Here is a 26,889-nt window from a genome sequence, read left to right on the forward strand (position 1 = left end):
AGTGTCTGCATCAGTTCTGCAATATTCTTTGCTCAGGAAAGTGGCGAAATCCCTTCAGAAATCTTCAGATCTGGGTATTCCAGACATCTCCTCTGACTGTCCCATCAAAGGACCAGTCTTCTCATCATGTATTCAGAACTAATCTGGAAGATCTGTGCAATTATACACAAACCTAAACATAGCATTGTGTTGAAGCTCTAACAAAACCATAACTCCAAGAGCAGTTTGTAGATTTTGCACCATCATCAGTGCTTTAAACTTCAATTATAGGGGTCGGATGCCTTTTTCTTACACACACGGCATGTAGTTGGCTTTAAAATGAAATGTCAGCATTGGCCTAATATTAACACCAACAAGCAACTAAGCTGATACTGACACGTGTATCAAAAATGACAGCATTATGTCAGTGAGTGTAAAACCGGGACCCTTTTTGAAAAGTGACAGTGTAAATTGTGTATCAAAGTACCATGGTCTCTGTGGTGAGTGCAGTGAAGTTAAATCAAACTTGGTGAGTCTAGACTTTAATAAAACTTTTTATTAGCTTGTCAAAGTCTGGCTGCCAGACAAATTTACAAAAAGGTATGATTCCATTTCTACCACACATTTAAACATTTCTGTTCAACTGAGTTGACATGAATGATCCTGTCACCTATTAAAAATTGCTTGGGGTCTGAAGAACAGGAGTGAACAACATAAACAGGTGACTTAGAAAAGAAGTAATTTACTTATATACACAACAGCTCGAGTCACCAAAAAAAATCCAGAATATGAACGAGACAAAACCAACCGTTTGCCGCTTCAGTACTCCAAGTCAGTCAATAGTCCAGTTATAACGAGGACAACTATTTACAGATACTGTACGTGTTCAATGCACAATATGAGTTCCAAAAAACAAAAACAAGAAAAACAAGTAAATCCTCAAAGGCAAAAATATTGTCTCCATTCGTATATGGTTCAGGTAGAGCTGGAAGTGAAGACATTTGTGCACTGAGGTTCACAGAAAGGACCAAAGCGCCCGTAAATGTCTTTGGCTCGAACAGCAAAATGGTACGTGGAGCCGGACTGGAACTGGGTCAGAGTGCAAGCCATAGGGAGAGGAAGGGCCTTCACCTCACCAATCTTCTTCCAGTGCTGCTGAGCTGCATTGCTGGAGTTGTCTTGATGGAAGGCATAAAGGTGATAGCTGTCAACAGTTGCACAGGTCCGATCCGATTCGGCCACACACCAGGACAGCACTATGCCGTTTGCACTGGGCACCAGCTTTAGCTGAGGTTGCTGGGGGGGTGAGGTCCGTTCAGCTTCAGGCGGCAGACGTGGTGATGCAGATGCAGCGGGTAGAGGTGGCAGTGCCGCACTGGAGCCTCGTGATGGTGTAGTAGTGGTCACGGCACGAGATTTCGCAGTAGAGTCCTACAAAAGAGAAAAACTGAGTCACTGAAGAGTATGGAGAAAATGTTTTACACCAAGAAAAATTAAGTAGGTTTTTACTAATGCTAACTGTAACACGCCCAATATCATAGAACACTGTGAGTAAAATGCATTTTTTTATCCTCACCAGTGGGGGGCGGTGGTGTATTGTCAACTGAGGATTGGTGGAGGAGTTGGATTGTGGAGATGTTCTTGCTCCTGCAGCTATGGACAGAGCACAAGCATAGTTCCAGTTCACATTAAATGCAAAATGCACAATATTATAAATTTTAAGATATCTTAGTGTTCAACATGCTGCATTGTCACAAAATCACTTGTTTATGTCATCAGTAATTTGGTTGTCTTACTGTTGGGAATGCTGATGACTTGGTTAGACCTCAGGGTAGGTGAGGGAGTTGCAATGGTGGCATTCTTCACTCCGGTCACTGAAAACCATACAGTACAACACAATTAACCTAATGCTGCATTTAGCTTTTATATTTATTAAGGTATATATATCATTAAATACAAGATATAGAAATAAATTATTGTGTAGGGGAAAGAAAAAGCTGAAGCTCAATCATACCTTGCACATCATCGTCATCATCTGTGAGGTCGATGACGGAGCCCTTTGGTCGTGCTGCTGGTGCAGCTGTTTTGGATGGAGTGGATCCTGCAGCTTGGTTGTCTAACAAAGACAGAAACATGTTGACTAAGAGATTTGTTTGAAAAAAAAATTAGTGTTTCGCTGTCTCAGCACCCTTACCTGTCTTAGATGTAAGAGACGTCCCTTGTGGCGGACCCGGAGCAGTGGAACCTGTTGCTGCCGGTCCAGAGGTTGCAGGTGAAGAAGCTGAAGACATAGCTCCAACTACAGAGACAGACTGAGCGGGTGTCTTTGCTGTGGTAACAGATACTCCAGCATTTGGTGTAGTTATTCCCCCGGCGCCCCCTTGATACACAGCACGGGCAAGTGAGATCTGACCTGCAGGGGTTTGCAAGGCTGGGACTGAAGCAGCAGCTGGGGCAATGGATGGTGCTGTGGTAGTGGCAGGAGCGGGTTTGAGTATGAATGTGGTGGTGGCAGCAGTGGTTTTGGCCTTGTTCAGTGTGCCGGCTGCAGACAAAGAGGAGACGGGGATGTTGACCAGCGTCCCCGTTTGTCCATTCACTGACAAAGGCAGCTGTATGAGGAGTGGCTGGCCTGCTGCGACCATGCCGCTCCCAGGTGCTGTTTTAAGCACCAAGGTCCCTGTTTGACTCTGTGTGGTGATGCCAGTGGCCAAGGTGGAAGCAGCATTAGAGGAGGAGGTGATCAGCTGAAGGATGGGGGCCTGTGAAACCATGGCAGTTGAGGTGGCAATCTGAGTTGGAGCTGGAGTCTGGGCAGACAGTGCTGGAGTGGCAGAGACTGCTATGGAGAAAGCAAATGGCTTGTTTCAGAATGAGGCAGGAGGAAACCACAGGATTATGCAAAAACCTGCATGTTGTGCTGCTTTACTCAGTCAGAGGGTTTGTTGTCATAATACCCTTTATAGCATGTATGGATATTGGACAAACACATACAGACAAGTCCAACAACTTTTCCACTCATGTATATAAGAAAACTTCTGTACTTTCTGACTTACAGTCAGAATTATACAACAATAAATACAACCAAAACCAGCACTAATATGTATATTAAAAGAAAAGAGTCTGGAATATGGCAGCTTGACTGCTCTGCTTTTTTATAGGCTCAAACAGGAGATACCTTTGAGGAGCAGCCATAAATTTGGTTGCTGGATTGACTGTAATGATGAAAACACTGGTAAAGGAACATGTCCCTTTGACTTTGGCTAAACTGCCATTAATAGTAAGATCATTTAATTTGCCGATTATGATCTTTAAAATCATCCCTTTGTAACTGTGAAAGGAAACTATAGCTCTAAATTCCACATGCAACAACACTGACTTGTTGGAGGGCAACATTGAAAACTACTGTGCCACTGGTAATTATACTCACCAGCTGTGTTGGACGAAGGAACAGTTGTTGGAGTCTGCTTTACCTCCATGGATGTCCGGACTGGCCTGTTCAGAAAGATTGCTGATACTTAAGAGTTGCTGAGATTTGAAAGTGAATGTGTCCGTGACAGGACAACTACTGTGGTAAGGTGCTGACATTTTTATTTCACTCAACTTCATACAGTCATCTTTAAACATCTTGTGGCAAGATTCCAACTTAAATGTCCAACTTTTAAATTAAATAAAGCATTCATCAGTACTTGGTTGTCTTCACATGTGGAGGCAACCCCACAACTTCTGCGTGCAAGCCACCAGCAAATAATATCCATTTCAACATATTTACTTTTAGAATGATAATACCAAGGAGCTTAGCAATTTTAGATAATGTTGTGACTTTGAATTGATGACAATTGTCCCAGTATGCTTCTGTGCCTTTAACATAAGTGTGTCAAAACAACACAGTTCTTTCCTCATATTCTCGAAAAAATTCTGGCCTTCTCTTTACTCGTAGTATTTCATTGATAACGTCACGAATCTCTCTCCACTTGTCACATGACAGTACAGGAAATCGACTCTCAATGTACATCCTCATTGTCCTCCTTAAGTTTAGTGGTAGTGCGTCCTTGCCCAGTAATCCAACGTAGTTGACCTTTGCAACCCAGTTACAGTAGACGTCATATGGAACCAAGTAGCGAAATATGTAAGATGCGTAGCGGTCAGGCCTGGGTTTCCCTGAGCTTCTCTTGCAGTTGTGATACAGCACATTCTCTAAATGGGTTGAAATTGTACGGAGTTTAATGTCTGCTCTGGATTTTCCTTCACTGAATTCTGATAGCTTTCTTGCCATGGCAATATCACGGGACCCATTTTTTTCTTCTTCCTCCTCCATCTCCTCTTCCTCCCCTTCCTCCTCCTCCTCCTCCTCCTCCTCTTTGGCAGACAGTGCTGGAATCTTCCCAACAGAGGGCACCACTCCCTCACTGGGCACCTCAGGCTGCAGTTCTACTGTCTGCCGATGGAGCACGCTGTTGGGAGGAGAGGTGCAGTTTTAACTACACTCTGCACTGCCTGAAGTAACGCTCTGGCTTCACATTGTAGAACGTCACAAGACTCAGGACCTGGACCCACGCAGGGTTACTTTGCAGGTGCAAAACACAGACTGGGGCATGTGTTTGTTTAAGTCTTAAGAAATATTTGGAAATTAGGGCTTTGCAAAAGTTGATCCTGACAAACCGAACAAGGGACATTGAAGCTTGTTTTCCAAAACAGTATGGATTTGGAGGATGTAAAGATTCTTTGCTCTGTCAGTTTTAAATTCAGTTTATAATGATTACGGTTGGCAACCTGGGACAATGTCAACTATTCACGCTGTGAACTGTTCTATGTGTAGTGTTATTGGCTTCAGTCCGGTATTGTCACGTTCATACAAAAGCCAAATTATAGTCACACAAAATATCATTGTGCACAGACCACAGCATGATTCACAGAATACATGTTTATACACAGTGAGGCTGTGGACTCATCTTTCCACATGATGAAATGGTCTCACAATCTTGTGCATTTGGAGTGATGTGAGCAAATCTCTCCCAAAAAAACGTAGGGAACTGCCATGCTAGGTTTACATATATAGGATCACTGATAGAGATCTAGATGAGAGCTGTATGTATGGATTCACTTACCGTGGAGCTGCAGTACTGACTGAAACAGTTGTAGCCTTGGTGGCGGCAGCAGCAGCTGTAGCTGCAGCAAGTGCCTGTGCAAGTAAAACAGTAGACCTTTAAAGGCATTTTCAGACAATATTAGGTGCAAAAATGTTGGCATGTAACACAAGAAAAAGTTTATCTGACCTCCTGTTTCCTTTTGTTTTCTGATGCCTGATTGGCCTCTCCAAATTTTTTTGCAAGTCGGGCTATCTTGGCCTTAAAGAGACGGGACGTAGAATTAGATTAAGTCCATGCTAACTCTTTAGCTCATAGGGCTCACTAAGAATATTTTCTCCATACAACAATGTTGCCTTGTACTTACTTGGAGTGTGTTAATGGCGGTTTGGTGCTTTGTGGCACAGTCAATTTTGTCTACTCGGTCCTTCAGTTCTTGGAAATTTTGGTCAAAAATGGTGAGCTCCAAAATCTTCAACCTTTCATCCACGAGTTGCTGCACAATCTGCGGGGAAAAACAACCTCAGGTAAATCTTCAGCATTCTACCAGAGTCCAGTTGCCTCAGAATTGTAATGTGAGTACAAGTAGTTCTGTAGTAGTTCAACACAAACCTTTTCAAGTTTAGTGTGATTGCCGGCTTTGGCAGTAATTTTAAGTTCCAGTTGGGCCTCCAACTCCTCACGTTCCAACTTGGGCCTCTTCCCTTCTTTTTTTACAGCCAGCCCATCTTTTTCAAATCCCTCTGATAAAGTGCGCTTTAGTCCTGAGGTGGAGCTCTTCTCTTGCACTGAATGGGAAAGAACAATATTTTGAAGGTGCCATTTATTAGTCTATTACATGTATATGCGATTGTGTTGTCAGACCCACTTAGTTGCAGCATTTACTTATTTTTTATATTTCTTGAGCCAAAATGTTTAACAGGACAAAATGACAATTTGCACTTTTACAAGAATCTTAAGCCAAATTTTTCAACACAAAGTAATTCTGTAGTGATACTTAGCAAAGAAACTAGGGTGAACTTAAAATCAGGGGAGGCATTACATAAAGTATATCTGCTGTCAAATAACCATGGTTATAGATTTTTTTCTCTGTATCTCACAACCTGTCTAATTTTCAAATAGTTAACAATATCATAAGTATGATGACTAACAATATCCTTTTAACTTGTGATAACCCCATGCTAACTGCAGGTTCCACTATTCCTTACCTGTATTAGATGGTGGGGTTGATGATGGCCGAGATAGCTTCGAGGATTGTCGAACTTCAGTTTTTCCCTTTTTAGGTTCCACTTTCACTGGGTCCACCTGCATTTTTTCCTCATTTACTGTCCCTTTCTTCACATCACTTTTGTTATCATCTTCTTTTATGGTGTCTTCTTTGATTTCAATTGCTTGTTTTCCATCTGTACAAGAAGGTGAAGAAGAGGAAGAAGGAGGAGAAGAATCGGAAGTGGTGAGTTTGGGTGAAGAAGGTTTTTCATCGTTTATTTTGACTGTGGAGGCCTCAGGGTCCACCGCTTTTGCTGCGTCACTATCTGCATCCATTGGTTCTGTGCATTCAGAAACTTCAGTTGTCACAGGCGAACATGAAACCGAACCTTTAACGGAATCCTTTCCAAAATCGTCCAGACTTAGGTCCTCTGTTGAAGTTGGTTCCTCCTAGGGAGGAGTATAAACACAGTATTAATAACCATGCACACATCCAACATACTTTGTTTTTAAAATAAAAACGAACATTTGTGTGTCTTTACCTCGTCCTTTTCTACAACTGGGATGACCTCCTGAAGATCTGTACTCTCTGTTGATGCTGCTGTAATGGACTTCTTTGATGAGGACTCTTCATCCTCTACATTTTTTAGGTCACAGTTAAGAGGAGAGTGGAATGGTGATGTGGGAGAAATTGTTTCATCCTGTGCTTGTGGACTTTGTGAAGATGTAGGAGAAGGAGACAGATTCAGAGACAGGAACGGTGCAGGAGAGTTCAGAGAGGTGGGAGACGCAGGCGATGTAGTGTGTGGGGAGTTTGAGTCCGAGATGTTGTTTTGCTCTTTGTCACCCACTTTTTGCCCATCTTCTTTGTGTGTTCCATTCACTAGAGGTGGTGGTGAAGGGTTGGACAAACCTTGACCTGTTGTTAACAAAGTACCGTGAAGGCTTTCTAGTTGCTGTCGATCGCTTATCTTCATGGTTTTCCTGGCTCGGAAGATCTTCTTTTTTTCCTCGGACGCAACAACTTCCATTACTGCCTGTGGAGTGGCAAGGAGAGATTAGGTGCAATCAAAGGACATGGTGAGTCTAGCAAAGCCACTGCGCTAGTAAAAAGCACATTTTCTTCCAGTTGTGGGCCTGGCCTGATCCTAGTGTTTACGCACTACATAGTGCAGTAATGACTGCAGTTTTTCAGTGAAACCACTAGAGGTCACTGTGGAGCTCCATGGCTCTTTTTGTTCTTTTCTAGAAGGTTCTTCTTTCACTGATGTATGCATACCAAACCTGTCGGTATCTTAGTGGTCTGTTTCTTTACTACAATCTGGACTCAGTATCCTTACCAGATCAGACAGATGCATACTATCTGCTTACACATTGCTGTATCAGTCCTGTAGTGACAACAGTCCAGGAGCAGCTAAGTAAACCAGAAATTATTTTTTGTCAGAAACTACTCTCACAATATCCTCTTTGCCTCAGTTTTCTGATTAACCTATGGATCTCATGTTTACTTAAGCCACAATCCAGAAAACAGAAATGACATTGAGTTACCAACAGCAGCAACCCAACCTTGCTCCCATCCCCCCACATTCCTATTGGTTCAGTTCTCAGCAAATCAGAGCGCACACTGAGCCAGGGCTGGCAGCATGTGGGAGGTTATGCAAAATATGAAGGACTTTCTGTATATAGTTTTGATTGTTGCAGACAATTTAGTTGTGAGGCTAGTCATTATATTTTATGAATATTAATTTCATGTGTATTGATTATCATGCATATACTTTTGAGGTAATTTAAACATGTTTTTATTGGAATGCCATAAAAGATCAAAGGCATTAAGTGTTTGTTGCAGGAAACTGTTAAGCTGTAGTAAAATCTCATTGTACATTCAATAGCAAACACGAAATGTTATGTTATAAATGTATGGTGCAGTATACTGAATGTAACTTACCTTCAAGCCACAAGGGACCTGGTCATGGATTTACCATAAGAATCGACCACGACCTGAGGGAAACGAGAAGAGGGGAGAGGGAATGTATTGTTTAATAAAATTCCTAATGTTTTTGTTCACATAAAACGGCAACAATGTAATTTCACTGTATTAATCAGTGCATTTCTATTGATGTAGCTATAGCGGGCCTTTGGTTTTAAAAGGAAACATTTCCTTGTGTGATAAATTTAAATTGCACATTTCTTTGGCCAAATTTGGACACAAATTTTTTTTAAATAATTCCTAAAACCACTAGGCTACTAGAGTAATTCATCAGGATGTTTACTTTTCAATCAGTTCTGCGTTGTACAACTAAATCTTTCACCCCCATTTGTATTTAATCTTGCTTTTACTGTCAGTGTTGTATTGCTACTGGTACCCGAGGGACCTTCGCAAAGATATTGATAAAGTATATTCTATTCTATTCTATTTACATGCAGTAAAATGATATATGGCACTTATTAGGTTATACTACTGTTGTCTTTTTTTGTTCAGCGTGACTGTAATTTACCATAAAACAGGATGTGCTAGCCAAAGCTCAAACAAGTCAAAAAAATTCAAAACAGGAAATTTGTTTGCCAGAACAATGGAGAGAGAAGCAATGACCTGCAGAGAAGAGGCTTTCATACAAAACAATTTGTTTTTAGTGACTGCGATCTCAAATAATGCAGCCACTAGGGTTGATTCTTCTTCTGCATACTGCCTGTATACTACCAACTCTGGTGTTATACGGTAATTTAAAAAAAAAGACATAGTACTAGAAATTCCACATATTTAAGTACAAAGATTGAGTGTATACTTGACACTGTAAAAACAAGCAGATTGCTGAGACTCTGGTGAAAATTCTTCAAAACTGTAAGCCATTCCTACTAATTTCCCACATGACTAAGCAGAGCCTGTGCAATGACCATAAAGTCCATAATTGATATTTCAGTAACAAATTAAACCTAGAAAGAAACCTAGAAAAAGCACACAAAGCGACGTAAGCTGCAACACGATCACTAGTACTCCTCACATTCCAATGTTATTGCATACTGCGTAGAGCACTTTCCTCCCTCCCCCATCCTTCGGCCTCATTTACTGCACCGTGCAAAAACTCAAAATGGCCGTCAGATCTTTCGTTTGTTGCCAGCCTGAAATCTCAGTAGCTAGCTAAAAAAGACATGCTGGCAGGTACTGAAATAATAGTGGCATGTCTCTTCTAAGAAACTGGGCATTGAGTGTGTGTGCACGTACCCGGGAGGGTTGAGCGCGCATGTGCGCGAGAGTGCGTGTACGAGACTAAAGAGAGAGGTTGTGTAGCCCGTTAGTTAGATGTTTGTCCACGGCAACAAATAAATGTAGAGTATAGAGTAAAACAATATAGCTGCAGCCCTGCAAGGACATACTAACCAACAGATGTCGTTATGTGGGCTTATTTTTACCATCTACGCATGCGTTGATGCGTCACCGGAAGTGGGGGACATTTGTTGTCAAGACGGCTGCCCTAACTAGAAAGCGCTGTGGGAAACCCTGGGAGAGCAAGGGGAGAACATGATCTCAAGTGCAGCAGGGAGATTTGGCAACCCTGCTTTAGAGTTAAAAATGAACACCATCAGGATGAAAGGTACAGCATTATTGGTTCAGTTGTGAAAGATGAAACTCTTATAAACTCTTGCTCAACAAATCACCCTAACATGCAATACTCAAGAATGCTTAAGAGGAAAAGTCATGTTGGTATGCCTACACAATAGTGCAAGTCTTGTTTGTGATGAAGCAGCAGCAACTACTTGGTTTGTCTCTGACAAGCTGTGGTACAAAAGACAGAATGTTTACCTTATATATAGTTTGCATTTCATCAAGTCTCGTTTTCTGTAACCATCTAGATTTCAGGTCTAATTTTGTTCTTTTTAAACACTAGAAACAATTCAATGGTACAATGGTTATGAACTGCAACAAACGTAAATGCATTGTGACAAGATGCCAAAATCCTTATTTTTCTTAACAGTACACAAACTGACACTCTTATCCACAGAGCACCATCTTAACTACGAATTGTACCTATTAAAAACAAGCAAGACCCTCATGCTCCTACCTAGCGGAAGGCAACCTTATTGTCGTAATGGCTACCTAAAGAACTGGAGACGTTTTATACCTGTGTGGTACTTCCATATTACTACTAATCACCTAAAATTCATCGATACCACCACATATATATAAACTGACAATCTGTAAACTTCGGTTACTAAAGTATGCCTAGCATCATGCATCTCCTTGCAGATAAAACATCTCTAAAGACATAGTTCATCAGCTGATTAGTAAGAGCTAACAGCAAATTCCTTAATTTTAAATGAATGTCTGAAATTGATTTTTTCTTCTAAACAAGCTAAAGGCCTAAACATTAAGGCAAAACTTTACCTTCTTTAACTGGTATAGCTACTTTAAAAAGCAAACCTTGAGAAGACTGAAGCAGTTTCAGAGTTTAATATGAAGACATAGAAAAATGCTCAACATGCTTTAAAATCAAAGAAATATCAACCTTTAGCAGGATGTGGGGGATTGAGGCCTTCCATGTATTAGCTGATTGTGGAGAAGTGAAGGCTCAGAGGCCAGCACCACAAAATGAAAGAAAGGAGGAGGGGTTCAGTAAGGACTAGTCCATCTTGTACTTTGCAGAGGTATGTTCTATAAAAAAGTGTGTAACAAAAGTGAGCCTATAGGTACTAATTAAAACCTTTAAATAGAAGAACCAATTCAGCGCTCCTGACACAAAAGTGTACAAAGCTGCATGATACGGTAAAGTTGCATTATTATAATTTTTCTTTTGACAGTATACCTGCAAATGCATATTTAGAGGAACCACAATTACATCCAAACAAAATCTTGTGGCTATAGCATTTTAAAATGCAGCGTGGTGATTATCAATTGCAACTCTAGCTAGCAGCGCACAGACACAGAGGAAGTACCCTGCACAGACTGTTGCTTGGCAACACCCATCCCCCCACTCCAGCACACAACTAGTCCACAGGATGGAAATCTACAGCCAGCATGGATTAAACCATTTTGACAAAGGGCAGGGGAGGAATGTCCTTTAAAAAAAATCACATTATAGGCAAAGGAAGTTTTGTGATTAAAAAAAAGATTAAGAAAAAGGTCAAGGACAACATAAGTAATACTGCTGCAGTGCATAACCCCACCTTTGATACAGTTCTGGAGTGAGAATTTAGCAGCAGCTGAGGTGGAGCTGATTGTAACTATGCAATTTCAATGATACTACTTCAGCTGGACTATCTACCGAGGCTTTTCCAGACTGTATCTGAACTGCATACATATGTCCACCCAGGTACTCGGCTGCAGTCCCTGAGCTGAGCACCAAGTTAGCCTCAGCCTACTACAGTCCCAGTAAAAGCAAACAACACAAAACTCAATGGTTAAGATTGTGATGGAAAACCTTTTTTTGAATGATGAAAAATTCACCTTTATCAGGAGGAGTTGAGAGACTAAAGCAATCTCCTGGAAGTTAATAAAAATGTTGAGCCTTTTAACTGCACTACTAACCCCCAGGGTTAAAGGCAGGAAGAAAATAAGGGGGAGGAGCCTGACTAAAAGTGTTCCATCTGTCTAAAGCCTCCATTTTCACAGGTAAAGCAAAAGATATTCATTTCAGTAACTATGTCATTCTAACATGTGTGTTGCCAAGCAAAAAAAGCAGCACAGAAGGCAAAAAACCCCTCATCTATCATGGAAAAAGTGCATGCACCTTAGTCAGAGTTTAGCTAGCAGCGCACAACAGCGCTACTTTGCACACTCACACACTCAACCCAGAAGCAGCTGCAAATACCCTCCCCCTCTCGCTTTCTCTCTCTCTCTCTCACACACACACACACTAGAACAGCCTCTCCTAGTTAAACATGGACTGAACCATTTTGTTGTGGGGGGGTAGGGTGGGGGAAGGGCATAAAAACAAGAGATATATAGGATAGTATTAAAATGATCAATGAAACAATGTACTGTTACAAATTTGTTATACAGAAACACAGTGTTTATTTTTTTCTAATTTGAAACAAATGCTAGCCTTTCAGCTGACTTTGGTGCATTTCCTTAAGACAATCAATCTAAGCCAAATAAAAACCTTTGCTCAACACAAATCAAAGTCTGTTTTGTTAAAATTACAACATCTGAGATTAAAAGAGCATCACACTTAAACTTAGCCACTTAGTGCTGAGTATTTCCTTTAATGACATTTTCATATGCTTGCAAGAAACCGTACGTTTTAGCCATACAGTCTCATGCTAGCTGCACCAGCAAAAAAATTAGAGCACAGCTTGACACAATAAGCAGCCTCTATCCGCCCACAGAGGAGCCTCTCCCACAGCAGAGAAGGCTGCTGTTAAACAAGACCGAACCATTCCCGGATAGGGGTGTTTTCTTCTCTCTAATGGAAGAGAGAAGACCTACTTTAAAATACAAACTATAATAAATATGCTGGTGTTGATATTTGTACCAATGGATTCTTAATACAACTGTAATCAAATCATTTTTTCTGATTTGACCGGTTAAGACAGACTTAAAATGTTAAGGATTAGGATGATTTTTATTAATGAGTACTTTCTTTTGCAATCTGTCTTCATCAAAATAGATTCTAAAATAATAAATAAAATAAAATAATAAAACTCTGCTGTGCATTCTTTGGCCAGCCCTTCTTTCTGCCACTGCAGAAACACAAAATGGCCACCAGTGTTGCAGCGAACAGACTGTGCACAGGCATGGGCAGATCATATAACAAACTCCGCCCACTGGAAGGGGAAAAACAGCAGAGTGTATCTGCAGAAATCTCCATACGCATATGTGGATCTCCAGGGAACAATACATTACTGAGTTTAAATGTAACTGCATGTCATTGTGGTCAATTCTAAAACCTGGTTCAGTTTGTGTACACTGTTCAGCAACCCTCCCTAACTTAAAACTTACCAGAATCAGTTACCTTCATTTTTTAAAACCTCAAATAAGGGCTATAAATGTTTTATAAGCCTTATTTTAAATAACTGGCTAATAAAAAAATGTATTTGTTTTGAAGTTTGCCCATGGTGCTTCAATCAGTATGGCAAAAAATAAACCTGACTGTCAGACACAGAGGATGAAGCTGGTCTTAATTTTTGATGAACCAAACACTGAAAAGTTATTTAATGCTATTTTCTATGACATACTAAGTGTAAAAAAAAAGAAAAGGAAAAAAAAGCGAGCCAGTGAGAATAGAGCCTGCATTCCAACATTACTGCGCACAGTGCGCAGTCCTCCCTCCCCCTCCATCACTGCCTGCATCTGGATTCACTGAAACTCAAAATGGCCACCTGATCTGCTGTGCGCAGCCACCCAGAGCTCAGACAGCTTGTTACATCTAATATCTCATCCTGATTCAGTAGTACCATATACTTAACAATAATTCCCCTTAATTACCAAGACATTTAATAATTACTAAATAAATCCAATTAAACATTTGGCAAAAATCCGTACATGGTATGTGGCCATTTTTCTTCAGGATTTCACTCGATTTAGCTTATTTATTTTACAACTCAAAGGTTGTAGCAGACATCAGTGGATCTGATTGCTGTGTAAGCTTTAATAAGGTTATCTGTATTTCACATTTGTTTTTAACATTAAACTTTAGTAGTTATTATGCTAACCTTGTTTGTATTTCCATCTGAGGCTTCCAATCCCAATCACAGTGCAAGGATGTGTGAATCTGAATCTGAATTACCCAGAGGTAATGAAGAGTGTGTGGAGTCGTGTTTGGATGTTAGTTCTGAAATAGACTATGGTACTCAATCCTCAATTCTCAATCCAGACAGGCTTCTTTTTTCAACACCTGCAGTGTGAATAATTAAAAACCGTTGTTTAAGTAGCTATACTTTTGTATTTATGAAAAAATCATTAACTGTATTTTATGTGTGATTGTGCATTCTATTTAAGTACCAAGTCTCATAATTTGCAACAAGAGAAGCAGTGTGAGATTCAAGCTCAAGCCTGAAGACAGTCCCAACGGGTACAATACACCACCTTCCTCATTGTTTTGTGTTGGTTTCCCATATGATCACAGCTTGCTCCAATCTGACAGGCAGGAAACAATATGAAGCCAAGAAGTTTGGTGGTAAAGTTTCCTTTACCATCCATATATTTATGTCTATTTGTGTCATTTTTTTCCCCATCACATCAGGTGGATATTTTTTCTTAGCAGACAGGTCCCGAATACGTTTACATTTTACAAAAAAGAAAAAAAACTAGTGAATCTGTCAAGTACACACACAATTGACCAGCCTCAACAATTCTCACAGTTTCTCAATTAACATATGTTAAAAAACACAGTAACAGAAAGGCTTTTCTCTAAATATAATTAAACTGTTCAGCAACACTCTTAAGCTACAGTTGCCTCAACACTGCTCGCGTAATTTGGATTCCCCCCTCTGCTTTTCACAAAATGGAGGAGCGAGAGCGCAGTAGAAGGAAAAAAGGGAAGAAAAGTAGGAGGGGGGGGGGGGGGGGGGGTGTGCAAACCAGGAGTTTCCATGTGAATCAAGCAAGCACCACATGGTGATTATGCTTTAGCCATGCGCAGCTGAGGGAGGCTACAGGCATAGCTACAGGAAAAAAAATTGATCAGCATATTACTGTAAAGTAATCAAGGTGTAAAATGAAGCTAGCTTTAATATATACATATATTTATAAACAAAATTAAACTATTGTTTGATATCAGAAATGAAAACTGCAGAACTGTTCCCCTTCATGTAGTTAAATGTGACAACTTTAAGAGCTACCCTTGAGTAACTACAGTTTGAGCCAGACAGTATGATCTAGCTTTAGCTAGAACACAGTCAGAATTGAATCCACAGCCTGACAGCGCGCCAACACCCCTCCCCCACACCTGCAGTCTGCTCTCAACTGGAGTTTTACAGCCAAGCATGGACTAAACCATTAGAGGGGTGTTTTCACCAACAGCGGCAAGAGCTACAAGGAGGTGACACATTTAAAGCAGTCTGAAAAAGACAAGCATGTACTTACATGTCTAAACTAAATTAGCTTAAGCTTAAAAGAAAGTGTAATGTAGAAGTTTTACCTTTCGAAAATAAGTCAATTAGCTAAATTTTATTTTTTCGATGTAGCAATAACTCGTTCTTCCTCATTCTTTTACAAAGATACATCTTTACGTAAAAAGAATAACCCAGAACAGTATCTGCTCAGTTCTACTGCATACGACACAGAGAACTCGGCAACACAACTGTCGGCCACTCCCATAGAGAAGTCAACACACCACAGAGGAGCAATCAAAAGTGATATTGTGTTAAATGACTAGCTTTGCCACCAACTAAAACATTTTATAAAGCATGTATACAACAGTCATGGACTGACAGCTACCTTCAACACTTTCCCCCACTCCAGGGGACCAAGTACAGCTAGGAAATACAGAGATCTATTCTGTGAACTAAAATAATGCTAGAGCAGCACAATGCTAAAAACCTGGCAAATCCCTTGCCATCACTACTGACCAGAGCATTTGCATGTGTGTCCACATGCTGCAAGGGGAGCGGGTGAACTTCGGACATTGGTAGCAAGGACAACAGATGAGCTTCGAACAGTCGAAGTGGAAGGATTTTCGCTTGATATGCACACCCCTAATTATAAGTCAGTGAGTAATTGGTTCAATATGATAAGATATTGCACAAAAGGGTTCAGCGAGGTGGAGCAGAAGTTCTTAGTAATTCATCCCCTTGTTTGCGGACATACATATGTAGATCAAAACCTACAGGATTGAATCCACACATTTATTCTGGTGAAAAAATGTTATGTCAAGCAAATGTTTTATACTCATGGAAACAAGTCTCTCCTGTGGTGTCAGATGCATACTTGTGCTTTTTAGGCACTTTGTCAACCAAAAAAAGAGGGATCCATCAAGAATCAGTCCTTTTTGGAACTTTTTGGAGAGATGGCTTGTCCTGGTATTTGGCACAGTTAAAGGGTGTTAACTGAGTAGAGTATAACTCTCTAGAACTGGTGGAGCATCTTTTAGGGTAGGTTGGGTACCTCTGCTCGCACAGAAACTGCATTCTCTGCTGTGATTTTTTGGTGAAGACAGCAGTCCCTATCACACAGCCTGTTCAAGGCATGGCCATTGCACCTTTATTTAAGCCTGCTCATTTTGTGTAGCATTTTGTCACACCTTACCTTTACCACAAAGGAAGCTCCAAAACAGAATTGGTGGCTGCGTAAAAGGACAAGTTGACGAAAATGCTCACATCTTGTTACACCATGCAGGCATGCCTTTTGAAAGTGCACACCAAAGAGGAATTCACTACAAAGCTGGATTAGAACACCAAATGTCAGTAGCAAATCTCCAGATTCTGATGGGACAGATTTTGTTGACATTTTTCACCATGGTCCTTTGTGTAAAGCAACAAGAGCAAAGGGTAAATCATGCATTCCTGGGGTAACACCGTGGGGGAAAGTCTTGGATGTGATTTCCACCACAAGAAGGTTATGACCTACCTTAAGGTAGGTGTTGGTATGGGGAGCTGACAAATGAACAAATTCGTTCATAAGCCCATTAAGAACTGAGGTGCCCTTGGACTTAGATCATTCACAGACATATGGCCTAACCTGCCAGTAACAAGTACTAGTCATATTCTCTAGGTATGGCAAAGAAGTCGATGCAGATAAAATCACAGTCTCTTCCTGTGGTTATTTAACACACCTCTGTAAAGATTAAGGCTTGTTGGTTTGCAAAGATCCTTAGACAGCAGAAAGACATCTGGGACTTTCTGGCCTTGTCTTTGTGCAAACCCCTTTTTACATTAGCAGTACTCACAATGCCAGTCTTTTGCAGCACTGTTATGACTTTATCCTCTCAGCCGATATCAGAGGTAGTAACAGTGAATGGGCTGCCACAAGGCACTCCTGCGAGTTGTAACAACGTATGAAACATTTTGTCATTATTTGATTTCCTGCATTTGATATCATGTCTTTTGAAGGCACACACAAAGGTGACATGTAAGCTTTGTGAATGAGCAGATGAGGTGTTGATGGCCAGGTCAAACTTGGAAGAAACGTGCAGGTGTGCAGTCAGGCGTTTGGTTAGACTTGGAGGGTTGTATAGTTTAAAAGTTGCAGACCCTTTCCAAAAGGACAATGGCTAATTAGCCAAGAATGTGTTTTAATCTTCAGAACATAGAATAATTGTACACTAAAATAACACCTCCTAGATGTCATTGAATGAAACTTGAGTGGAAATTCCTCAAGACAAGTCAAAATGAGGCTCAGTAGTGTGTGTGGCCTCCACATGCCTGTATGACCGCCCTACAATGCCTGGGCATGTTGCTGATGAGTTGGGGGACGAGACATGATGTCCTAGATGTGCTGATTGGATTCAGGTCTGGGGCACGGGCAGGCCAGTCCATAGCATCAAAACCTTCATCATGCATGAACTGCTTACACACTTCAGCCAAATGAGGCCTACCATTGTCATGAATCAGAAGGAACCCAAGGCCAACTGCACCAGCATATGGTCTCACAATGGGTCTGAGGATCTTATCCCGGCAGCAGTCAGGGTGCCTCTGGCTAGCACATGGAGGGCTGTGCGGCCTCCAAAGAAATGCCTCCCCACACCACTACTGCCCCACCACCAAACTGGTCATGCTGGAGGATGTCAGTGTGTTAGATGCTCAGTGTGAACCTTCTCGCATCCGTGAAGAGCACAGGGTGCCAATGGTGAATCTGCCACTCTTGGTGTTCTCTGGCAAATGCCAATAGCCCTGCACGGTGTTGGGCTGTAAGCACAAGCCCCACTTGTGGAAATCGGGCCCTCATACCACCCTAATGGAGTCTGTTTGTGACAGTTTGAGCAGAATCATGCATATCAGTGGCCTGCTGGAGGTCATGTTGCAGGGCTCTGGCAGTGCTCCACCTGTTCCTCCTTGCACAAAGGAGGAACTGCTGGGTTGTTGCCCTCCTACAGCCCCCTCCGCATCTCCTGGTATCTCCTCCATGCTCTGGACACTGTGCTGACACAGCAAACCTTCTTGCCACAGCTTGCATGTGCCATCCTGGATGAGCTGCACTACCTGAGCAGCTTCTGTGGGTTGTAGACACCGCCTCATGCTACGTCTCGGAGTAAGAGCACTGACAAAATGCAAAAGTGAGCAAAACAACAGGCAGAAAGGATGAGAACAGAGAAATGGTCTGTGGGCAGCACCTGCAGAACCTCTCCTTTAAAGGGCTTGTCTTGATAATTGCCTCTCATTTCCACCTGTTGTCTGTTCCATTTCCAACAGCAGCTGAAACTGATCCACAATCAGTGTTTCTTTCTAACTGGACAGGCTGATTTCACAGAAGAGTGTTCCCGTTATTTTTTGAGCAGTGTATTTTCTGATGTTCTTTGTCAAAAATTTTCTGGTGCCCGCTCCAGTAGGATGCCTTTGTCTTAGCCATGTCACATATAAAACATTGTCATTATTTGATTTCCTGCGGGTTGAGGAGGGGATATATTTTTCCTTGCAAAACTATGTATAGGTAGGCCTGTCGCGATAAGCAATTAATCAATTAATTGCACTGTACTTTAAATGGGCTCCATACGTTTTTCAGCCACGATAAATTACATTTGCACAAAATTTGTTATCGTGACAGGCCTATGTATAGGACTACAGAATCAGTGACTCATAGATCCTTAATCCTTGGTTTTTGGTAGCTATACAGGAAGTCACACATTGCAACCATATTTAGCCTAAATTTTTAAGGTTGCACTGAAGATCCTCCAGCATAGCAAGGCTGTCAATGAAGTGCTGTGACTATTTTAAGACTATACAACAGCCTGAGACACAAGGACTTTGATACATTCAAGGACTGTTCAGTGTACAGGACAATATCGTTTCCATTATGGATTTAAACAATTACCAAGCTTATGTCATTTGACCGATGAGTTGACTGAAACTACCGTATTTTCGCGACCATAAGGCACACCTAAAAGTCTCAAATTTTCTCAAAAGTCGGCCATGCGCCTTATAATGTGGTGCGCCTTGTGTATGGGTTGAGTACCAGACACGGGGACGTTATACGTAAACTACGTACGCTGGCAGCAATTCGCCAATCAGCTGAACAGTACGTCATACGTACACTACGTACGCTAGCAGCGATAAACCAATCAGATGGATACTATGTAACACGTACACTATGTATGCTGGCAGCAATTCACCAATCAGCTGAAATCTATGGTACTGGCGCAGCAAAATCCAGCGGATTACAAAGAAAAGCTGGCCAGCTTCCGTATCTACTGCAGTGACAAAATTGCCAGCAAAAACATCCAGCCCAGCCACATCACCAACATGGATGAAGTCCCCCTTACTTTCGACATCCCTGTGAACCAAACTGTGGAGAGAACAGGGACCAGCACGGTATCAATACGGACCACGGGGCACGAAAAGTCAGCGTTCGCTGTTGTTCTCGGTTGCCATGGTAATGGACAGAAACTTCCGCCTATGGAAGAGAGATGCTGCCTAAACAAAAGTTTCCAGCAAGAGTCGCCGTTAAGGAGAAACGAGGAGACGAGGAGAAAATGGGAGAGTGGCTCAGGGAAGTTTATGTAAAGAGACCGGATGTTTTTTTCCACGCATCACCCTCGCTGCTGATCTGCGACATAATCCCGGGAGGGTTAACAAAGGACTCCAACCACTGGACATCAGCATAAACAGGGCGTTCAAAGTAAAGTTGCAAGCGGTGTAGGAGCGATGGATGGCAGACAGTGAGCACAGCTTTACTGGGAGGCAGTGCCGGACAAGTTACGCCAGCATATGTGAATGGATTGTGGATGCGTGGACTCATGTTTCTGCAGTGACTGTTGCCCGAGCTTTTGTGAAAGCCGGCATAATTTCTGAACGATAATAATAATAATTTCCAAACGAGAAGGAAGCTGGCAGGTTTGAACTTGCGCAGTTGTTTCCTTTTTACTGTACATTGTTGTAATAAATATTCTGTAAAGTCAGCCTGGTAAGGATGAATTAAGAGTCACTGTGGTGCATCTGATTAAAATGCGGGACAACATATATCCGAAGATGGTCTTTATTTATTAATAAAGTGTAAAGATAAAGTTGGAATCACAACAGGAATTCAGCAGCAGCAGCCACTATTCTGCCCATAGAAACACACACGCTCTTTCTCTGTCGCTGCCACCGTCGAGAGAGAGGCTGCACCGACTCTCCTCACTGATATCCAGCCGGTTTTTACTGAATCGCTGCTGATAGAGATGTGAGCGGCTTGCGGAGGATGCGGAGCGGTTTTCTGGGTTTTCACTTCTGCAGCGCAACGTAACTCTCTGTCTTAAAGCTCAGACGCAAGAGTCCGATCGCACATCACTGCAGCTCAACAAGCAAAACACCACACAGACACGCATGTGAAACAGAAAAATGTACATACACATTTCAAGTTGTTATGCAGAATAACGTGAGCAACAAACCGCTGCATCTGTATTATGTAATTATTGCGAGCTACAGCGCTATATGCAGCGAGTAATCAAACTATAAACAAAGTCGTTCCTTCACAACAATAAAGTTCGACTTAACTCACCGTTTTGCTCCTGTTACCTTTTTATTTACGTACTGGTATGTTTTAGCGTAGCATGCGTCTTATAATACGGTGCGCCTTATGGTCGCGAAAATACAGTACTTGTCAGTTAGAAGAACCCTAGCATTCTCTGTTTTTCAGGCTCAGACATTGACAATAAGGAATAACACTGCAATGAGTGCTGAAGGAATGAGATCTATAACAGAATAGCATTTGCATGTTGTTACTTCCGGTTCCATTGTCTGGAATTCAATGGGTTTTTGGTTATATCCAATAAGGCCTGTGGTTATTCATTGGCCAGAATATTATGTTTAATCTTCAAACACCAAATATACTACCCAATAACTTTTCTGTTTCTACGTGCCTTAAAAAGACAGTTGCAAACAAGTGGCTAAATGACAAAACTAAAATCATCTGGGTGTTTACACTGTTGATAGTCATGCAACCTCACTGTAGTCATTCAAGAGCTTGAAGTGAGGCAACTGGAATTGTTAAATGAAAATGACCTGGATTACTGAGAACTTAATGTAGTTGGTTTGTTAGTGTAATTTTAATTTTTGATTACAGTATTTAGGCTTCAAAAAGATTACCTCACTGTCAAATTGTGTGGGTATCGTACACATTTGTTAGTCACAGCTACTGAAACCCACCACCCCTGCTATATTTTATAATACTAAACACATGTAAAGTTAATTGTAACCTAATAAGTTGTTGTCATTGTTTTGGAGGACTACTTTGGCAGAATTACAAGCCAACAGGATGGACTTCATACTTAGTGGCAAAACACCAGAAGAGATTACAACAAGGGTGCTGTGCGCCCATGATGCAACGACTACATGTCTGCTGCTGTGCATATTAAATGCATGTTAACTATATTATCACTACTTTTTATAGAGTGGATAAAACCCAACCAACATTTTTTTTACAGTTTTTAAAGTGCTCATAAACCAGTTAAAAACTGGCTGACTTTCTGTATCTTTCTCCCGTAATCCGCTTTCAAAACAAAAAAAATCATAGAGCTGTACTGATTTATCGAGGTGTCAGGTTTATGTCGCTGCCGACCAGCGCTTTAGCCAATAAATAAGAGTCACTAAGGCCGAGAATGAATGACAACAGTGCCATTTTTCACTTAAGACAACAGGTAGATGTTTGGCTTCTGGTTGAATGAAGGGGGATCTAGTGTCATCATTCACAAAGGGTGAATGGTATTTGTCTAAATACTAATAAATAGGCATAAAAGCTTAAGTAAACTTTCAAGCAGAAAGCTCAAATGACTCAGTCATCCATGCAGACACGATAAGTGTAAAACACAATGTAATGGGCAGATAAGTATATTTTGTGCAAACTTGCTTATGTGATTTATCAGAAGGTTCTGTTGATGTAGATTTACCAGATTATTTATTCAAATCATTATTTAAAACAGGCCTGTATGTGTTGTATGTGTACTAGGACCCTCCTAAACAGACAGACACATGTATATGCCTGACGCAGCTATACAAACCAAATTAAACAGGCAAGTCTTTTACAAATATCAGCAAGGCATGGTAGAATTTATGGTGAAAGTATTTCGAGTTTGTGTCCAGATCCCATTTATCATCACTTATTTCAAGCCTGAGGTAAGAGAACCGGCTTTGACTGGCTGTAACTGGCTGAAACCGGTTCCCACTGCCCTGGCATGGTATCTAAAACCTAGCAGCAAGAGAAATATACTGTAACCGAGATGCGGTTGCGGAGGCCATTCTGAAAATCCTTAATATCAGATATGTTACTTATAATTACTTTAAATATATACACAGCAGATGTTTTTACCAAGTAGATATATGACATTTAGATCAGACTTAAATAATTAGATTAAATACTGTGTGACAGTTAGAAGGAAATTTAGAAGGAAGGAAATTTCTATGTTGAGCGATATTTCTTAAATTTACATGCTATAATACACTGGCATGGATATGGTGTTACCTAAAAAGAAATCTGCTGCTGTAAGCAATTATGTCACATACAACAAAGTATGAATGCACAGCATGTAAAAGATGCCGTATGTGGCATGAATTAGAAATGTTTGCAGATCACATATGAGGGCATAATATGCTGCTGCTACTTGTCCATCACATGATTTTTTTTTGTTCGCTTACAGGACGTCCTGTTAGATAACAATATGATCTACCCATCTAATGAGAACATAGCTAAAATGACAGCACCTTACAAAAAAGACTCACAAATGAGCACTGACATGTATAACTGAGACACACACCTGTGTGAACAGGGTCCGAGGAAGGTGCAACAGCTAGGCATACTAACTACTCTTTTTTTAACCCTAACCCTCACATGCTCCTTTTGCACAATATCTGTTAAATCATAATCAGTAACCTAAATAATCAAGCTCTCATTTAATGTGTATTTGTCCGAACCTTGTAAGTCGTACTGTTAGCAGGAGTGAAACCTAAATGTTTCTAACATCCACACACACAAAAGAAACATCTAAAAAGGTGAATACTCCCAATGTGTGAGGTAAGACCAGAAAAAGGGCTGTAGCCCCATTCAAGTAAAAAGTGAACCTGATGCAGTTCACACAACGAATCGACAAAATCTAGACCAAATTTTTTATAAACAGCATGGACAGAGTCCAAATCTGAAGACCAGCACAATCCCCAACCTGTGGCTGAACTGTGGCTCTGCGGTACAGGCGGTAGCCTGGTCACATATCTGCACATCGTGTCACTTAACTATATAAAAGATCTTTTCCCCAATATAGAGGCCCACAGGACAGGGCAAAGAGACAGACTGCACGTACCACCATTGACATTAGGCCACACCCACATCCTAGGACATTGTGGTCTATGGAAAATTACTGGACTGTACCAAGTAAGACCAAGAGGGGGTGTTTAACTGCACAATGTAAAAAAATGCACCAGTTTCCACTACATTTCTACCATATGTTGGTGATGCCTGTTCTTTTTACCTACAGATGTTTTACAATGAATCATGAAACTATTGAGAAAAAAAATCAATACATCTTGTTAGAACACTGCACTAAAGTGGTTTTCGAAGGAACATAGCCCTTTTTTATTTTTAATAACTACATTTTCTATTACCTCAAGATCTCCTCAAGATCTCATAAAAAAAATCTGTCCCTTTTTTTGCTCCTCCCCCAAACTGTCACCTCTGCAGCATGCTGGTGGTGCTTGCAGCTTGTTTCTGCACATCCAGGCACACAAACCCCTCTTCCTAATGTAGGTTTAGAACATATAATGTCTCTCTTTTAAATAGTCAGAGAAAACCTGAACCTCTGGTGCCCAATTAAATAGAGCTGGCTCAGAAAACTGTAGAACGCTACTGCAGAATTAGAGCAAAATTCTTATTAACCATATGAGAGGCTACATAGAAGCATAGCAATGCAAAAGCTAAATACTCCGAAGACTGACACGAAACCTTCTGAAAAATGTAGGTGGCGCCTTTGAAAGCTGCTTCCTCTTCTGCAGTTAAAAAAAACCTGACTGTGTAATGAATTACAAGTGCACCATGTGAGCGCTGCCACTGGGTGAGGTGGGGGAGGTGAAACTAGAAACAGGGCTGTACCATGTGCCAAAACGGTAAAAAGCAATCCTGTAACAGCAAACGCTGTATGGACTGAATCAGAACCAAAAATTTTTTCTACATGTCTTTTTGCAGCATGCACATGATGTCCTATTGACTGGTGAATTCTTTAAGTTGTGGTTGACTTATGTCTCTGTGGTTCATGCAGCAAATAGCTGAGCTGGTCAGTAATCTGCACATCATTTCACCTTAGTAACAAAGAATGGAGTTTTTATCTTTTTGTTTTGGAAACTAACTGGACAGGACACGAGGAAAACTGCTCAACTTTTGTGTTACTGTAGACATTAGGCCACACCCACATCCTATGACACTGTGGACCATGGAAAATTACTGGACCGTACCACTTCAGTCCAAAAAGGGGGGTGTTTAACTGCACATTTTAAGAAATAACTGTCCTATGCAGATGTTTTTGTATGTTTTGTTTTTTCAAATTTGGACTTTTATTTTTCTAAACTTTCAGTTGAGGAACACAGTTAAATAGCCTTAAGTTAAGGAGATATTTTAAATATAAATCCAGTTCAATAAGTGATTTATTTAGCCATTTTTGACATCTTGTGTTACTTCTTCCCTCAAGGTAGACAACCATTCATCATGAACTGCCTTTTTCTGTTCCATCCTACAAACTGTCACTGCAGCATGCCGTTTGTGCCTCCTGCTTTGATTTAGCACCAACACAACTATGTCACTGTACAACTAGGACCAGAAGGACTTAAAAAAGGTCCAAACACACAAACAGTATATATGTAATATATATGTAATATATATACTTCTTCTTCTAAATGAGTATATAGCTGAAGTAGCTTTTTGACAATTAGCCATCATTAGCAGCCAGAATATCAGTCTTGAATTCATGTGTTTGTACAAAGCGTGATCGCATTAAAGTGTGAAACTGTTATGTAAAGGGCAGAAAGCAATAAAAACACTGCTTAAAAATAGCATTATTTAGAAATCATCGCTGGTTCAACGCTACAGCGGTTATCCGTGCGTTGGAGTGCAACCAGAAAACATCACCTTTAAAAAAAAAAAATACAACTTATATCAACATGAAAAGAACTCCTGTGAAATTCTAAGTCTATTCTACACTATTAATATTTAAGATTACTTAAAGGCTATTTATTTAAGTAGCATCGCAGCAGCTAGCTACATCGTAGGTAAATCTAGATCAGCTACATTTTTATTAACAGGGAACGGAAATTTTTATAAACACGGAATGAAAACTTATTTTATACTCAAGGGTAAATGTGTCACTTCCAAAAACCATGTCACGAATTTGTCTGAACCAGCATGGCAACTGAAAACTGCTGTGCTAGCATGCTAGCTGCAATACCTCGACTCACCGACTCTTGCGATGCCGACCGATCTTCCCGCGATTGTCCGCCCGGGACGTTCGTATCCTCTTCCTGCCTCTTCCGGACTCTGGTGTGTTCCGCCGTGAGGAAGTGGTTTCTGTGGAGAATCTGGTCCAACGGTTTCAAGGTGCAAACTAATGTGAAGCTGTGCCACACAACAACAACTCTAGTTGTGTGTCGGCGGGTTCAACAGACGGCTGTCCGTGTTCGCTCAGCAGCAGGCTCCTCCTCCTTCAGCACACAAAAAAACCGACACAACAGACGTCACGTCAGCGGTTGGGGGTTGGTCGGTTGGTACGAAGCGGTGTCGTTGAACGTACGCAAAGATCTGAACATTAGCTTGTCTCCGTTTTTTCTTTGTAGCCTCTCTGCTGGTGGCCGAGAAGGTATGTATGAATGAAGTGATCCAGGAGGACACAGGTCGGTGCGTATGGATGATCTGACTCAAAGTGTGTTTTAGTGCAGCAGCAGCAGCAGCAGCAGCACCTCAGCTTGGTCGAAACAGCCACAGACAACAGGGAGCAGAACATTAGCATGGAGAGGGAGGGGTGTGTGTGATCTGTCCTCCACAGAAGCCCGCGCTCTGGAGGAGGGATTATATGGAGGAGGAGGAGGAGTCAGAGCAAAAAAATTTTCTATAAACCAAACTACAGCAGTGACATTGTAGAGGTGTAGGTTAGGCAACACGAGAACCAAACAGTGCGTGTTAAAATGTATGATGAAGTATCTGAGTGACCTTTGACTGGTCTGTGTAATTGTGTTTTTTTGGTTTTGTTTTGTGTTTTTTTACTTTAGTGTCTAATCAGCCACATGAGACAGGAGCCCTGAAGAATGTAGAGAAGAAAATGTTTTTACCTTCTAAACTCTGTTACATTTACTGCACAGCAGGTCTGTAGTGTGTGGCTTTCTCCTGCCATGCATAATGCAGGTCTGCCATTTTGTTGACTTACTTGGTGAACAAACAACCTGCAGTTCCTCTTGAGTCCAGCAGAGGGCGTGTGATAGTGATCTCAAACATAAAAAAAATGTTGGTTCCTGTTCACCAAAAATAACCTAAACCTTTACCCTGCCAGTAGTGTGTGTCTGTTTCCCTCTCTGCGCTCTT

General features: G+C 41.2%; 1 protein-coding gene across 5 annotated transcripts; it reads right to left on the bottom strand.

Annotated features, from left to right (window-relative positions):
* Window positions 1-558: 558 nt before the first annotated feature.
* Window positions 559-26,344, bottom strand: atf7ip (activating transcription factor 7 interacting protein). 5 transcript variants are annotated; one of them, XM_028405430.1, is made up of 15 exons: window positions 25,773-26,343; window positions 8,221-8,273; window positions 6,818-7,312; window positions 6,665-6,725; window positions 6,275-6,469; window positions 5,679-5,854; window positions 5,434-5,571; window positions 5,256-5,327; window positions 5,088-5,161; window positions 3,410-3,474; window positions 2,174-2,821; window positions 1,994-2,095; window positions 1,776-1,853; window positions 1,556-1,632; window positions 559-1,410 (listed from the first exon to the last, which is right to left on the bottom strand). In XM_028405430.1, the coding sequence occupies exons 3-15, from the start codon at window positions 7,304-7,306 to the stop codon at window positions 955-957; spliced, it is 2,631 nt and encodes an 876-aa protein (XP_028261231.1). In that variant the 5' UTR covers window positions 7,307-7,312; window positions 8,221-8,273; window positions 25,773-26,343; the 3' UTR covers window positions 559-954. The 5 variants fall into 5 exon arrangements, with proteins under 5 accessions (XP_028261231.1, XP_028261222.1, XP_028261204.1 ...); XM_028405421.1 differs by having other exon boundaries at window positions 2,174-2,818; window positions 6,275-6,725; window positions 25,773-26,344; XM_028405403.1 differs by having other exon boundaries at window positions 6,275-6,725; window positions 25,763-26,344.
* Between the last annotated feature and the right edge of the window lie 545 nt (window positions 26,345-26,889).

This window comes from Parambassis ranga, chromosome 1 (genome assembly GCF_900634625.1).
Source record: "Parambassis ranga chromosome 1, fParRan2.1, whole genome shotgun sequence".
NCBI lineage: Eukaryota > Metazoa > Chordata > Actinopteri > Ambassidae > Parambassis > Parambassis ranga.

Bases quoted from the DNA above. Each gene is read 5' to 3' on its own strand.
- atf7ip (XM_028405403.1), bottom strand. From the start codon at position 7,306: ATGGAAGTTGTTGCGTCCGAGGAAAAAAAGAAGATCTTCCGAGCCAGG. The intron at 5,328-5,433 runs GTAAGTACAAGG...CGTCTCTTTAAG, and splicing joins CCGCCATTAACACACTCCAA to GCCAAGATAGCCCGACTTGC. The intron at 1,854-1,993 runs GTATGATTGAGC...TATGGTTTTCAG, and splicing joins TGATGACGATGATGTGCAAG to TGACCGGAGTGAAGAATGCC.